At 44.9% G+C, this 13,090-nt stretch overlaps 1 protein-coding gene across 10 annotated transcripts in view; it reads left to right on the top strand.

Moving 5' to 3' along the window:
• Nucleotides 1–13,090, top strand: part of kiaa1109 (KIAA1109 ortholog) — a 626,997-nt gene that overhangs the window by 307,389 nt on the left and 306,518 nt on the right. For all 10 annotated transcript variants that reach the window (XM_072495716.1, XM_072495713.1, XM_072495719.1 and 7 more), the window contains exons 33-35: nt 3,338–3,484; nt 11,285–11,412; nt 12,045–12,247. In XM_072495716.1, coding sequence (XP_072351817.1) covers nt 3,338–3,484; nt 11,285–11,412; nt 12,045–12,247 — 478 coding nt within the window. The remainder of the gene's footprint in view (nt 1–3,337; nt 3,485–11,284; nt 11,413–12,044; nt 12,248–13,090) is intronic.

Here is a 13,090-nt window from a genome sequence, read left to right as displayed (position 1 = left end):
CAAAACGTTGAGCTCATCCAAAATTATGCTACCCGTTTCTGAACTCTCACCAATTTCCGTTTGTCCACTTGCCCCTGTGCTGAGTGACCTACATTGACCCCTGAAATTCTAATCCTTAGTTTTCAAATCCCTCCAAGGTTACATCCTTCCCTAACTGTAACCCCCTCCAACCCTACAGTCCTCCAATATCTTTGTTCAACAATTCTGTGCTCTTACAGATCCCTGATTTTAATTACTTTGCCATTAGCGGCCATGCCAAGGCCCTAAGCTCTGCTATGTCCTTCCTGAACACCTCTACCTTTCCTCTTTCAAGATGCTGTTCAAGACCCATCTTTTAACCAAGTTTTTGGTCATCATAGAAACCTGCGGCACAAAAGGGGACATTTGGCCAGTCATACCTGTGCAAACCTTTTGAAAGAGCAGTAGTATGTAGTTCCACGTCTGTTTTTTGACCATAATCCTTATTCCTTGTTGTCAAGTACCTGTCCAACTCCCTTTCAAAATCACTAACTAAATCAATGTCCACCACCTTTCCAGGTAGAGTGTTCCAGATACTGACAACTCAGTAAAAAACATTTGACTTATCTCCCCTCTTGATCTTTTGTCAATGATTTTGAATTCATAACTTTTGTTCATCTCCAAAGGGAATAATATTTTTCTATTCCACCATCACTTTACAGTCCCTTCAAAACCTCTCTGGTCACCTCTTAGCCTTTTCTGTTCCAAGGAGGACAGTCCAAAACTTTTCCTCTCCCCATAACTGAAGTTCCTCATCCCTGATAAAATTCTGGTAAACCAACTCTGTTCCCTTTCTGAAGCCGTTACATTTTTCCTGTTGTGGTACCTAGAATTGTCCATTGTATTCCACATGAGGACAACCAGTGATTTATAAAGTTCTCGTATGATCTCTTTGCTTTTATATTCCGTTCCTCTACTTCTGTGCCCAAGCAACCCATATGCTTTTTCCACCACTTTATCAACTTGACCTGGTACCTTTTAAGGATTTGTGTGATGAACACCACAGGACTCTCTGCTCATCTACACATTTCAAAAAATCATGCCATTTATAGTATACTGTTTTTCCATATTAGGCATATCAAAGTGCATCATTTCACACTTTTTCACATTGAACTCCATCTGCTTCTGCCTAATAAAAGCAAATTACTTTAGATCCTGGAATCTGAAACCAAAGAGAAAATGCTGGAAAATCTCAGCAGGCCTGGCAGCATCTGTAGGGAGAGAAAAGAGATAATGTTTCGAGTCCAGGTGACCCTTCTGCCTAATATCTATTCTATGCGCAAAATTATGTTTGACACTGCTCCTATGAAGTGCCTTGGTCTGTTTTACTTGATCAAAGCTATAGATGTCACATTTTCACATTTAATCACGCTAAATAACACCCCGCTAGAAATGGTTAGAAAATTCTGCTACCTTAGGTCCCTGGTGACAGACATTCTGCCTATTAACACAGAATTTGGTATACATGTAAAGAAAGCAGCTACTATCTTTGGCTGACTCATAAAATGTGCATGGAATAACATTAAGCTGACTTTTAGGATTAAGGTGCTGCTTTATGAGGCCTGTGACCTCAGCACCTTGCTGTATGGCTGTGAAATATGGACGACATACAGGTTTCAAGAAAAGAAGCACAACAACTTCCAACTTCATTGTTTGCAGCGTATTCTTGACATCTCATCGAAGGACAAAGTTGAAGATGTGGCAGCCCTCTGAGATGCAAACCTCCCAAGTATGTTGGTATTCTTCAAAAAGAGGCGACTTGCTGGCTCAGGCATGTTTGCAGCATGGAAAACGGATTCAGGGTGAAAGATTTTCAGTATGGTGAGGTAGCTAGAGCCAAAGGACAGCGGGATGCCCAAAGCTACATTTAAGGATGCCTGCAAGCAAGACATGAAGACCCAAAATATCCATTCTTGATGAGGGAGAGCATAGCCAATGACAGAGAAAAATGGCCACAACACCTCTGTGCTGGCATGCAGCACCATGACAACCGTTGGCCACAAAGACTTGGCAATAGGCACCAACACCAAAAATACCAACCCACAATGCCACCAACCCTCAATGACATCTGATAACCACTTCATATGTGGCACTTGTGGAAGAACCTACCTCTCATGGCTTGGTCCCTTCAGTCATCAGCAAAAATGGACTACCTGAAGCTACCCCATCTCTAATGGATTTGCTGCTTTTCATCATCTTAAGTAGATGAAAAGATGTCAATGATGAATACAAGTTGTTATGATGTCATGAAGCACGCTGATGTTATTTGCGAGGGTATCCCAACTTGGAACACTGGTTTGTGAGGGTGTATAGTTTTATTTCATTTTGGTGTGAGGAGATAAATGAAACCAAGTGAGATTAAATAGCCCAGTTATCGGGTAACAATTATTAAAGACTATTTATTAAAGTAAAGAAAAGACAACTGCACATAAACCGGACTACTCTACTCACCCAATTAAAATGTATGAATTATTAACTCCATACAGTTTCTATAGAATGTATCCCTTGTTAAAACTATGATACCTGAACCCTGTAAGCCTTCCCCTGTTCCCCAAACAACACACAAATTGAATTAACCAGCTATAGTTTCCACACAATACATGGATAATATTCAAATCTGAGTACTGCCTTTTTCCTGGTCCAGCGAAGATTTCGCTGTTACAATGGTTTTTTGCACTGCCTTGGCTCTAACGCTTGTTTGCTGTAAACGTGGCATTTGGGCTTGGTGGCTGTAAACTGGCCTGTATGCTTTCTGAGACTGCTAGATGGTAACTGTTTCCCTTCCTTCGCAGGGTCTGGGCAATTATACCTTTGTTGTTCTTTGAATATGCCTTCTGTGTATTCAGCTGACTGCTTCTGTCAGGCACCCTTAACTGTACATTAACATATGTATAATCTCAGGGACCTTTCCAATTGTCTATAATTGGTTTCTCCTCTATAAAATATTCACACTTGATTATTATCTAAACTGTTGTTCGAAACTCATTACGGGAGAGATGACACCAATTGAGGCCCTAGTGCTGTCTCCTGGCAGATTCATGACAATGATCAATGGAACCTTTTGCTTTCTTGGTGTTTGACATGAAATTTCACATTTCTAACTATATTGCTATGAGAGATGTGAACTTGATCGCCGAGAATTGTCAAACTCTGAAGAAGACTACCTGGATTTCTCCCAGGAGAGAATATAAACAGAATTCTCCTTATTGTGCATTTGTAATTGTTCATTTCTCACTGTTGGCAGTAGCTATTGGTAAGGTAAACTACTTCAGTCTTTAGAATTCTGAACATTTGTGTTGAACAAATATTCTCTCTGTAGGCAACTTCAAAGCATGAAGGACGAACCTCCAAAATGGAAAATGGTACAACTGGTATAACCAAATCTGGCCAGACACGGACAAATCCTGAAACTAAACAAGATAATGTGAAAATCAAGGGTCTTCAAGCTAATGTTTCCATACCAAAGGTATTTACATTCAATTATCCAAATTTATATTGCTTTTGAACATGATCTCGAAAAGAATTATTCACATTTTTAAAGATTTGGGGGCCAAATTTTCATCTGGGTACATTGGACAGTTTCAGTGCACGATTGGCCACACAGCCTTTTATCAGAGGAAATCTAATTTTTTTCCACATTCCCGATTCTCCGTCATTTTCCTCTGGCATTTTACGGGTTGGAAATACCAAGTGTGCCTGAGGGATGAAGAATGGATTTCCTTCCACACAATTTTCATTTGTTGTTGCGGAGTTTAGAAATCTGTAAAACTATATGAGGTTTACGAATTTGTGAAGAAAATGGAAAACCTGCTGAGCAATCTGCAGGTAAAAGTAAAAGGTAAAAGTAAAGTGCCTTCATGCCTTCAAATGCCACTGCTGGGTGCTGTATTATAATGTGGAAGTGTTTTAATGCAGTAATTCATCATTAGAATCTGTCCTTTAAAGATAAGTTGAGCATTATTTTGACCAACCTTGTGTATTTGTTTACTGCATTATCTTGCTTTCCCAATAGAGAAAGCACCATGATGCAGTGAAGAATGTTACAACACATCCCATCAGACTGTGCTCTCATCTTTTCTACTATTATGTAAATGGCTTGCAGAGAACAGTCTGTTGTTTGGACAGTTGTGGCCATTCTGAATTCTTGGCTGAGTTTCAGGCACCAAAGGGTTTCAGTAGTCGGTGTGATATTTATCTGAGCATGAATAACAGTTTCAAGAAGTTGAGATAACAGATTGTTCTATTGATCAGGTTTCTGGTTTATTGACACAAGATAAGAGGATTATTAGTACTAGAACTTTTTTCACATGGCACACTGTATTTTGGAGTATAAATGATGTGGAGGCTTTTATTAGCTGGTGATGGGTTTATTTAATTTTTTTTTTTAAATTTCATTTATATTGCAAGGAAACTTAGGACTGTGTATGGTTCATGCTTGGTGAGTGGGTATGGAAGATACATGGCGTGCCTGGAGGTGGAATGGTTATTACATGGGGCATGAAGAAAATATGGGCATAGAGGTGGCGTAAAGTTGTCATGGATGATTTGAGAGGACATTGGATGGGAATGGGTGGAGGGTGAGGTAAGTGAGAAGTAAGGCTGGGGGGGTGGGGGGGCGCTTGAAACATTGTTGGGACTTTGACTACTGTGTTGGAGATCAGACAGTCATTTTATTTTTTTAATGTTGAGCATTTGGGAATAGATTGTATGTAATGAATTTGTGTACAGTGGACTTTATGAAGAAAAGTTGCATCCATTCATGGAAAGGTAATGTGACCACTTGCACCATGCAGATACTGCATTCACTTGTGCACAAATAGGCTAAACACAGCGAGTGTTACATGGTCAATGATTTGTGTAATTAACAAGCGTGGACATTTGGTAAAAATTTAGTTTGATACATTTTTCATGATGAAGCATGAGTGCCATAGCCATGTAATCTAGTGTAGTGAAAGACTACAGGCTGAAAGTTGTGCATTAGGCACTCTTTTTTAAAAAAATATATATATATTTTATTGAAAATTTTTTCCAGACAACAATTTTTCCCCTCTTACAAAACAAACGTAACAATAAAGAAATTTTTAACAATACACAAATAACAAAACCCCATTATCTTTTGACATAAACTAAACTAACCCCCCCCCCTCCCCCCTGGGTTGCTGCTGCTGGTCATCTGTCTTCCCTCTAACGTTCCCCTAGGTAGTCGAGAAATGGCTGCCACCGCCTGGTGAACCCTTGAGCCGACCCTCTCAGGGCAAACTTTATCTGCTCCAATTTAATGAACCCCGCCATATCATTTACCCAGGCTTCCAGTCCGGGGGGTTTTGCCTCCTTCCACATGAGTAGGATCCTGCGCCGGGCTACTAGGGACGCAAAGGCCACAACGTCGGCCTCTTTCGCCTCCTGCACTCCCGGCTCTTCCGCAACTCCAAATAGAGCTAACCCCCAGCCTGGTTTGATCCGGGCCTTCACCACCTTCGAAATCACTCCCGTCACTCCCTTCCAATACCCTTCCAGTGCCGGGCACGCCCAAAACATATGTGCGTGGTTTGCCGGGCTCCCGCCACACCTCCCACATCTGTCCTCCACTCCAAAGAACCTGCTCAATCTTGCTCCCGTTATGTGTGCTCTATGTAGCACCTTAAATTGAATCAGGCTAAGCCTGGCGCATGAGGAAGAGGAATTTACCTTGCTTAGGGCATCAGCCCACATACCCTCCTCTATCTCCTCCCCTAGTTCTTCTTCCTACTTTCCTTTTAGTTCGCCGACCGGCTCCTCCCCCTCTTCCCTCATCTCTCGATATATCTCTGACACCTTGCCCTCTCCGACCCACACCCCTGAAAGCACTCTGTCCTGAATCCCCTGTGTCGGGAGCAACGGAAATTCCCTCACCTGTTGTCTAGTAAACGCCCTCACCTGCATATATCTCAAGAAATTTCCCCGGGGCAACTTATACTTTTCCTCCAATGCTCCCAAGCTCGCAAAAGTCCCATCTATAAATAAATCTCCCACCCTCCTAATTCCCAACTGGTGCCAGCTCTGAAATCCTCCATCCATTCTTCCTGGGGCGAACCTATGGTTGTTCCTGATTGGGGACCCCACCAGGGCTCCCCGCACCCCTCTCTGTCGCCTCCACTGTCCCCAGATATTCAATGTTGTCGCCACCACCGGGTTCGTGGTAAACCTTTTAGGTGAGAACAGTAGCGGCGCCGTCACCCGCGCCTCTAAACTCGTCCCTTTACAGGACTTTCTCTCCAGTCTTTTCCACGCCGCTCCCTCACCCTCCATCATCCATTTACGTATCATTGCCACATTGGCGGCCCAATAGTAATCACCCAAGTTCGGTAGTGCCAATCCTCCTCTGTCCCTACTACGCTGAAGGAACCCCCTCCTTAACTCTCGGAACTTTCCCTGCCCACACGAAGCTCGTTATGCTCCTGTCTATTTTATTAAAAAAGGTCTTAGTGATTAGTATAGGGAGACATTAAAATACAAATAATAACCTCGGGAGGACCATCATCTTAATTGCTTGCACCCTGCCCGCCAGCGACAGAGGCTGCATGTCCCACCTCTTGAAGTCCTCCTCCATTTGTTCTACCAGCCGTGTCAGATTAAGTCTGTGCAAGGTTCCCCAGCTCCTAGCGATCTGAATCCCCAGGTGTCGGAAGTTTCTTTCCACTTTCCTTAGAGGCAAGCCTTCTATCTCTCTACTCTGGTCCCCTGGATGTATCACAAATAATTCACTCTTCCCCATGTTTAGCCTATACCCCGAGAAATCCCCGAACTCCCTCAACATTCGCATAACCTCTATCATCCCCCCCCGCTGGGTCCGACACGTATAACAATAGGTCATCTGCGTATAACGAGACTCTGTGTTCTTCTCCCCCTCTAATCACCCCTCTCCATTTCCTGGAGTCTCTCAATGCCATGGCCAGAGGTTCAATTGCCAACGCGAACAACAATGGAGACAGCGGGCATCCCCTGTCTTGTTCCCCTATATAGTCGGAAATACTCCGATCTTTGTCGACCCGTAAGTACACTTGCCGTTGGAACCCCATAAAGAAGTCTAACCCAGCTAATAAACCCGTTCCCGAACCCAAACCTCCTCAACACTTCCCATAAATACTCCCACTCCACCCTATCAAATGCCTTCTCTGCATCCATTGCTGCCACTATCTCTGCCTCCCCCTCCACTGGGGGCATCATTATCACCCCTAATAGTCGTCGCATGTTAACATTCAGTTGTCTCCCTTTTACGAACCCTGTCTGGTCTTTGTGCACCACCCCCGGGACACAGTCCTCTATCCTCGATGCCAGTACCGTTGCCAACAATTTGGCGTCCACGTTCAATAATGAAATAGGTCTATAGGACCCGCACTGCAACGGATCTTTATCCCTCTTCAAAATTAGCGATATCGTCGCCTCCGACATCGTCGGGGGTAGAGTCCCCCCTTCCCTGGCCTCATTGAACATCCTCACCATCAACGGGGCCAACAAGTCCACATATTTTCTGTAATATTCCACTGGGAACCCGTCTGGCCCCGGGGCCTTCCCTGCTTGCATGCTTCCCAGTCCCTTAATAACCTCGTCCACCCCAATCGGTGCCTCCAGGCCTACCACCTCCTGCTCCTCCACTTTCGGGAACCTCAATTGGTCCAGGAACTGCCGCATCCCCTCCTCTCCCTCTGGGGGTTGAGACCTATACAGTCCCTCATAAAAGGTCTTGAACACCTCATTTATCTTTCCTGCCCTTCGCACCGTGTCTCCCCTTTCGTCTCTAATTCCTCCTATCTCCCTCGCTGCTGTCCTCTTTCGCAATTGATGAGCCAACAGGCGACTAGCCTTTTCCCCATATTCATACCTCCTCCCCTGTGCCTTCCTCCACAGTACCTCCGCCTTTCTGGTGGTCAGAAGGTCAAACTCCGTCTGGAGTCGTCTCCTCTCCCTGTACAGTTCCTCCTCCGGGGTCTCTGCAAATTCCCTATCCACCCTTAAAATCTCCCCCAGTAATCTTTCCCTTTCCTTGGCCTCTGTTTTCCTTTTGTGGGCCCCAATGGAGATCAGCTCTCCTCTGACCACCGCTTTTAGTGCTTCCCATACCACTCCCACAGGGACCTCGCCATCGTCATTGACCTCCAGGTATCTCTCAATACACCCCCGCACTCTTGCACACACTCCCTCATCCGCCATCAGTCCCACCTCTAATCGCCAGAGTGTTCTCTGCCCCCTTTCGTCTCCTAATTCCAGGTCCACCCACTGTGAGGCATGGTCCGAAACCGCTATGGCTGAGTACTCAGCTTCTTCCACCCTAGAGATCAACGATCTTCCCAAAACAAAAAAATCTATCCGGGAGTACACTTTATGGACATGGGAGAAGAAGGAGAACTCCCTAGCCCTAGGTCTAAGAAATCGCCATGGATCCACTCCCCCCATTTGGTCCATAAACCCCTTAAGTACCTTGGCCGCTGCCGGCCTCCTTCCAGTCCTTGAGCTGGATCTATCAAGCCCCGGGTCCAGCACCGTATTAAAGTCCCCTCCTAAAATCAAGTTTCCTACCTCCAGGTCCGGTATACGCCCCAGCATCCGTCTCATAAATCCCGCATCGTCCCAGTTTGGGGCATACACATTAACCAACACGACCTCCATTCCCTCCAGCCTGCCACTCACCATTACATATCTACCTCCGCTATCTGCTACGATGTTCTTTGCTTCAAATGCTACCCGTTTCCCCACCAAAATGGCCACCCCTCTGTTCTTTGCGTCTAGTCCTGAGTGGAACACCTGTCCCACCCATCCTTTCCTTAACCTAACTTGGTCCGCCACCTTTAGGTGCGTCTCTTGGAGCATAACCACGTCTGCCCTTAGTCCTTTCAAATGCGCGAGCACTCGGCCCCTTTTTATCGGTCCGTTCAGGCCTCTCAGGTTCCACGTGATCAGCCTCACTAGGGGGCTACCTGCCCCCCTCCCGTGTCGACTAGCCATTACCTTCTCTAGGCCAGTCCCATATCCCGCCTTCACGCTCCCACTCGCTCTCCCAGCGTCGCACACCATCCCCGTCCACCCACTCTTTAGCCATTTCCTTTTGGATTTCCGCAGCAGCAACCCAGTTGTCCTCCTCTCTCTCTCTCTCTCTCTCTCTCTCTCTCTCTCTCTCTCTCTCTCTCTCTCTCTCTCTCTCTCCCCCCCCCCCCGCTAGATCTCTTTCGAGCGTGATTGCTCCCCCCATATTACTTCCGTAAGTCAGCTGACTTCAACTGACCCCGGCTACTCCTGCTCACTCCTCGACCCCCCCGTGTGGGGAATTCCCATCCGCCTTGCGCCTGTCTTCCCGCCTTATTCTTTCTGGCGCGGGAACATCCCTTTACCTGACCCGCCTCTTATGGCGCAGCTCCCTTTCCCCTCCCCCTCCCCTTCCCCATTCTCCAACTATGTCCCGTCTTTCCCCCCTCACCGGCACCCACATTTCCCCATGTCTCCCCCCTTCCCAATTTACTTCTCAATTAACTTCAACCATAACATTAACAATAACATTTCCTGCAGCATCAGTCCCTCAGTTCCGATCCAATTTCTCCTCTTTGATAAAGGTCCATGCTTCCTCCGCCGTCTCGAAATAATGGTGTCTCTCCTGATACGTGACCCATAGTCTGCCGGCTGCAGCATCCCGAACTTCACCTTCCTTTTATGCAACACCTCTTTGGCTCGGTTAAAGCTCGCCCTCCTTCTCGCCACCTCCGCACTCCAATCCTGGTACACCCGTACCACTGCATTCTCCCATCTGCTACTCCGCACCTTTTTAGCCCATCTCAGGACCTCTTCTCTATCCTTAAGGCGGTGAAATCGCACGATTATCGCCCTGGGTGGTTCTCCCGCTTTTGGTCTTCTCGCTGGGATCCGATGTGCCCACTCCACCTCCAAGGGGCCCGTAGGGGCCTCAGCACCCATCAGTGAGCTCAGAATCGTACTTGCATAGGCTCCACAGTCCACTCCTTCCACACCCTCAGGGAGACCCAGTATCCGAAGGTTCTTCCTTCGCGCTCCATTTTCTAGGGCCTCGATCCTTTCAGTACACTTTTTATGAAGTGCCTCGTGCGTCTGTGTCTTAACCGCCAGGCCCAGGATCTCGTCCTCAATATCTGTCACCTTCTGCTCCACCACGCGGAGCTCTGTCTCCTGGGTCTTTCATGTCTCCTTGAGCCCCTCAATTGCCTGTAGCATCGGGGTCAGCACCTCCCTCTTCAGCAGCTCCACGCACCGTCTCACAATTTCATCCTGCTCAGGCCCCCATGTCGCCTGCGCTTTCTCCGCAGCCATCTTGTACTTCTCTCTTTCTGACCCTTTGGTCGACGATTCCTCGCGCTGCAGCCGCCGCCGCCGTTTTTTTCCTCCTTCGTTGGGGGGGGGGGGACTCCCTTCTCACACACCCCACACCGGGTTGCATCGTCAAAAAATTCCCCGTTGGGGCTCTTAAAAGAGCCCGAAGGTCCGTCGGAGCTGGAGCCGCCGAAACGTGCGGCTAGCAAGGCATCACCGCAACCGGAACCTGCATTAGGCACTCTCAGCATCAGGAAGGATCCAATGGGGGTACTGAGTCTGACAGCCGAACTGGTAAAGTGTGGGCAGTGAGCCCTATTTTTTAAAAATGATTAAAATGGCTTTCCATTCATCATTCCTTTCAAACAAGCATTATATGGTAGGAAAACTCCCATAGCACCTCAATTGCAATGTGGGGTAGGTGCCTGATTTCATTACAATTCATGTCATTGGACCCTTCCACACGGCTTGTGTTGCTCATTCTCCCAGCCCCTTTTATACCAGCTGCCTGTGTGTTGAAGTGTGAAGATCTTGACCTGAAGATCATGTGTAGTTTTCCACAAGAATGTGGTTAGCATGTATGCCTGATGTACATATGGTTTGTATAGTTAAGTGACACAGTGATTGTGGTACTGGATTGGCAATGCAAAAATCAAGGCAAGATTTCCATAAATCTGATCATTTGTAAGCTGGCTTCAGACAAAATGGCTTTATTCAATTATTGTAAAAAGCCAACTGGTTAACTTGTACTTTGTGGGGAAGAAACCAGCTGTCCCCCACCTAGTCTGGCCTACTCCAGCCCCACACGACATGGTTAATTTTTTAATGGACAGTAGCTAGGGATGGATCATTACTCCTGCATTGCTATTGTAACCCATAACTCATCTATTACATATTAAAACAATACTATTCATCTTTACCTATATTCATTAGACTTCATTTTGAATACTTGCAGGTGAATTTATGTCTTTTGCAAGCATCAGTGGAAAAACCTCCAACGTTCAGCGCCAACAAGAATGTTACTCAGGTTTCTCTAGTTGCACTGTGTTTTGACAGAATTTCTACACAAATTTTGATGAACAGGTAAATTAACAAAGCTTTGTTTGGGGAATGCTGTTTTAATTATCCAGGGTACATAATTACGGCCAATTGCATCCATTAAATTTGTTGCTTGCTCTGAAAGGATGTTTTTACTGCATTACAGCCTCATCCAGAAAGTTTCAGAATGCTGCACATAAAGCATATGGTTTTAAAAGTGTAAATCTTACTTTGTGGATTCTTAAGCTCTATTAATTTTTTAAAGTTTTACCGCCTTTGTAAGTATTTCAAGCCAGAAGTTAGATCATGTTAATATACAATAATCAATTTTGATTCACATATCCTACATTTGATATGACTTTTCATGGACAGCATCTTGAAATAACAGTGTTAAAGTCAGAAATTATGTTGGATTTTCAATCTTCACAATTATACATAGTGTTCGACGTTCTAATAAAGAAACCTACCTCCTCAAATTGCTAAACCGTAAGCTCACATGTGTAAATGGATTTCCCAGATCCTGTAAAATAATTATGACTTGGTGCACAAAATCTTAGACCATGGTTATTTCTTACAGTTTAGGGGGAAAAGTGACTTTTTGAGTCAGCATTGCATATGCAATAAGTGTTCGCTTTAAAATTTTTGTGAACCTTAACTTGTGCAACTCTTGATGATAGGGGTATAGTAGAAGATGGAAGCAACAATCCTGATGCAGGCAGAACATCTGTTGCATTTGATAAGTATGTAAATGCTAGTAAGATGCAACCACAGTCATCTGGCTCCCTGAGGTCAAATTCGGGAGCAGAGAGGGGAAAAGAGCTGGCAGCCAAGCTTGATGTCCATCGCATTCATGGTCAGTTAAGAGGTCTTAGCACAACAGGTAAGATGACGAACTCAGAATAATAATGACTCATAATTATCATCTAAGTTTCTGCTTAAATAAACAAATGTCCATTTATACATGTACCAATACAGTAAAGTTTTGTGAAAACGGTTGGATTGCAGTGTACACTTGTTTCCATTTTAAGATCACTATAAATGCAATCACGAGTAATCTAGTTAGCATTTAATATGTACCAGCTGGTATCTGTGCTAGTTCCAGAATTGTAGCAGATGAAAGAAACATTAAAGTTGCTAACTTAGCTATCCTGTTGGGCACTAACCTCCATACTACATGCAGACCAGGAGGTCTGAGTTAGCTCAATTTGGTAGAGCAGGAGTTAAATTGCTGTAACTGGCTATGGCTGCTATCCCTTTTTGCTATCCAATGAGGCTTACTGGAATATGTATGTATGGATATCAGATAAACAAAACTGGGTTGAGTTCTGTCAAATACTCATTGCCTGAGGTCCAGTATCTTCAGCGAAGAAGGGACAAAACTGGAAATATCAAAGAATTTCTAATATTAAGGAAACTGCTGGTGACAAGTAGCCCAACGATGCGAGGAGAAAGTACTACTGGTCTTTAAATCCACTACAAAATATAGTTTTGTTTAAATAATTACTTCAAAAGTCAAACATATAAAAAGAGAGACTTGCATTTACGTATCACCTTTCACAACAGCTGGACGTCTTAAAGCGCTTTCCAGCCAATTAATTACTTTTAGTTATTGTTGTAACATAAGAAATGCAGCAACTAACTTGCACTTTGCAAACTTCCACAAACAACAATGGAATAATAACTAGATAGTTTTTTAATGTGATGTTCATTGTGGGATAAAAAG

The sequence above is a fragment of the Scyliorhinus torazame genome, chromosome 3, assembly GCF_047496885.1.
Source record: "Scyliorhinus torazame isolate Kashiwa2021f chromosome 3, sScyTor2.1, whole genome shotgun sequence".
Lineage (NCBI taxonomy): Eukaryota > Metazoa > Chordata > Chondrichthyes > Carcharhiniformes > Scyliorhinidae > Scyliorhinus > Scyliorhinus torazame.
Note: the sequence above shows the minus strand (reverse complement) of the source record. Positions and strands in the feature narration are given on the sequence as shown.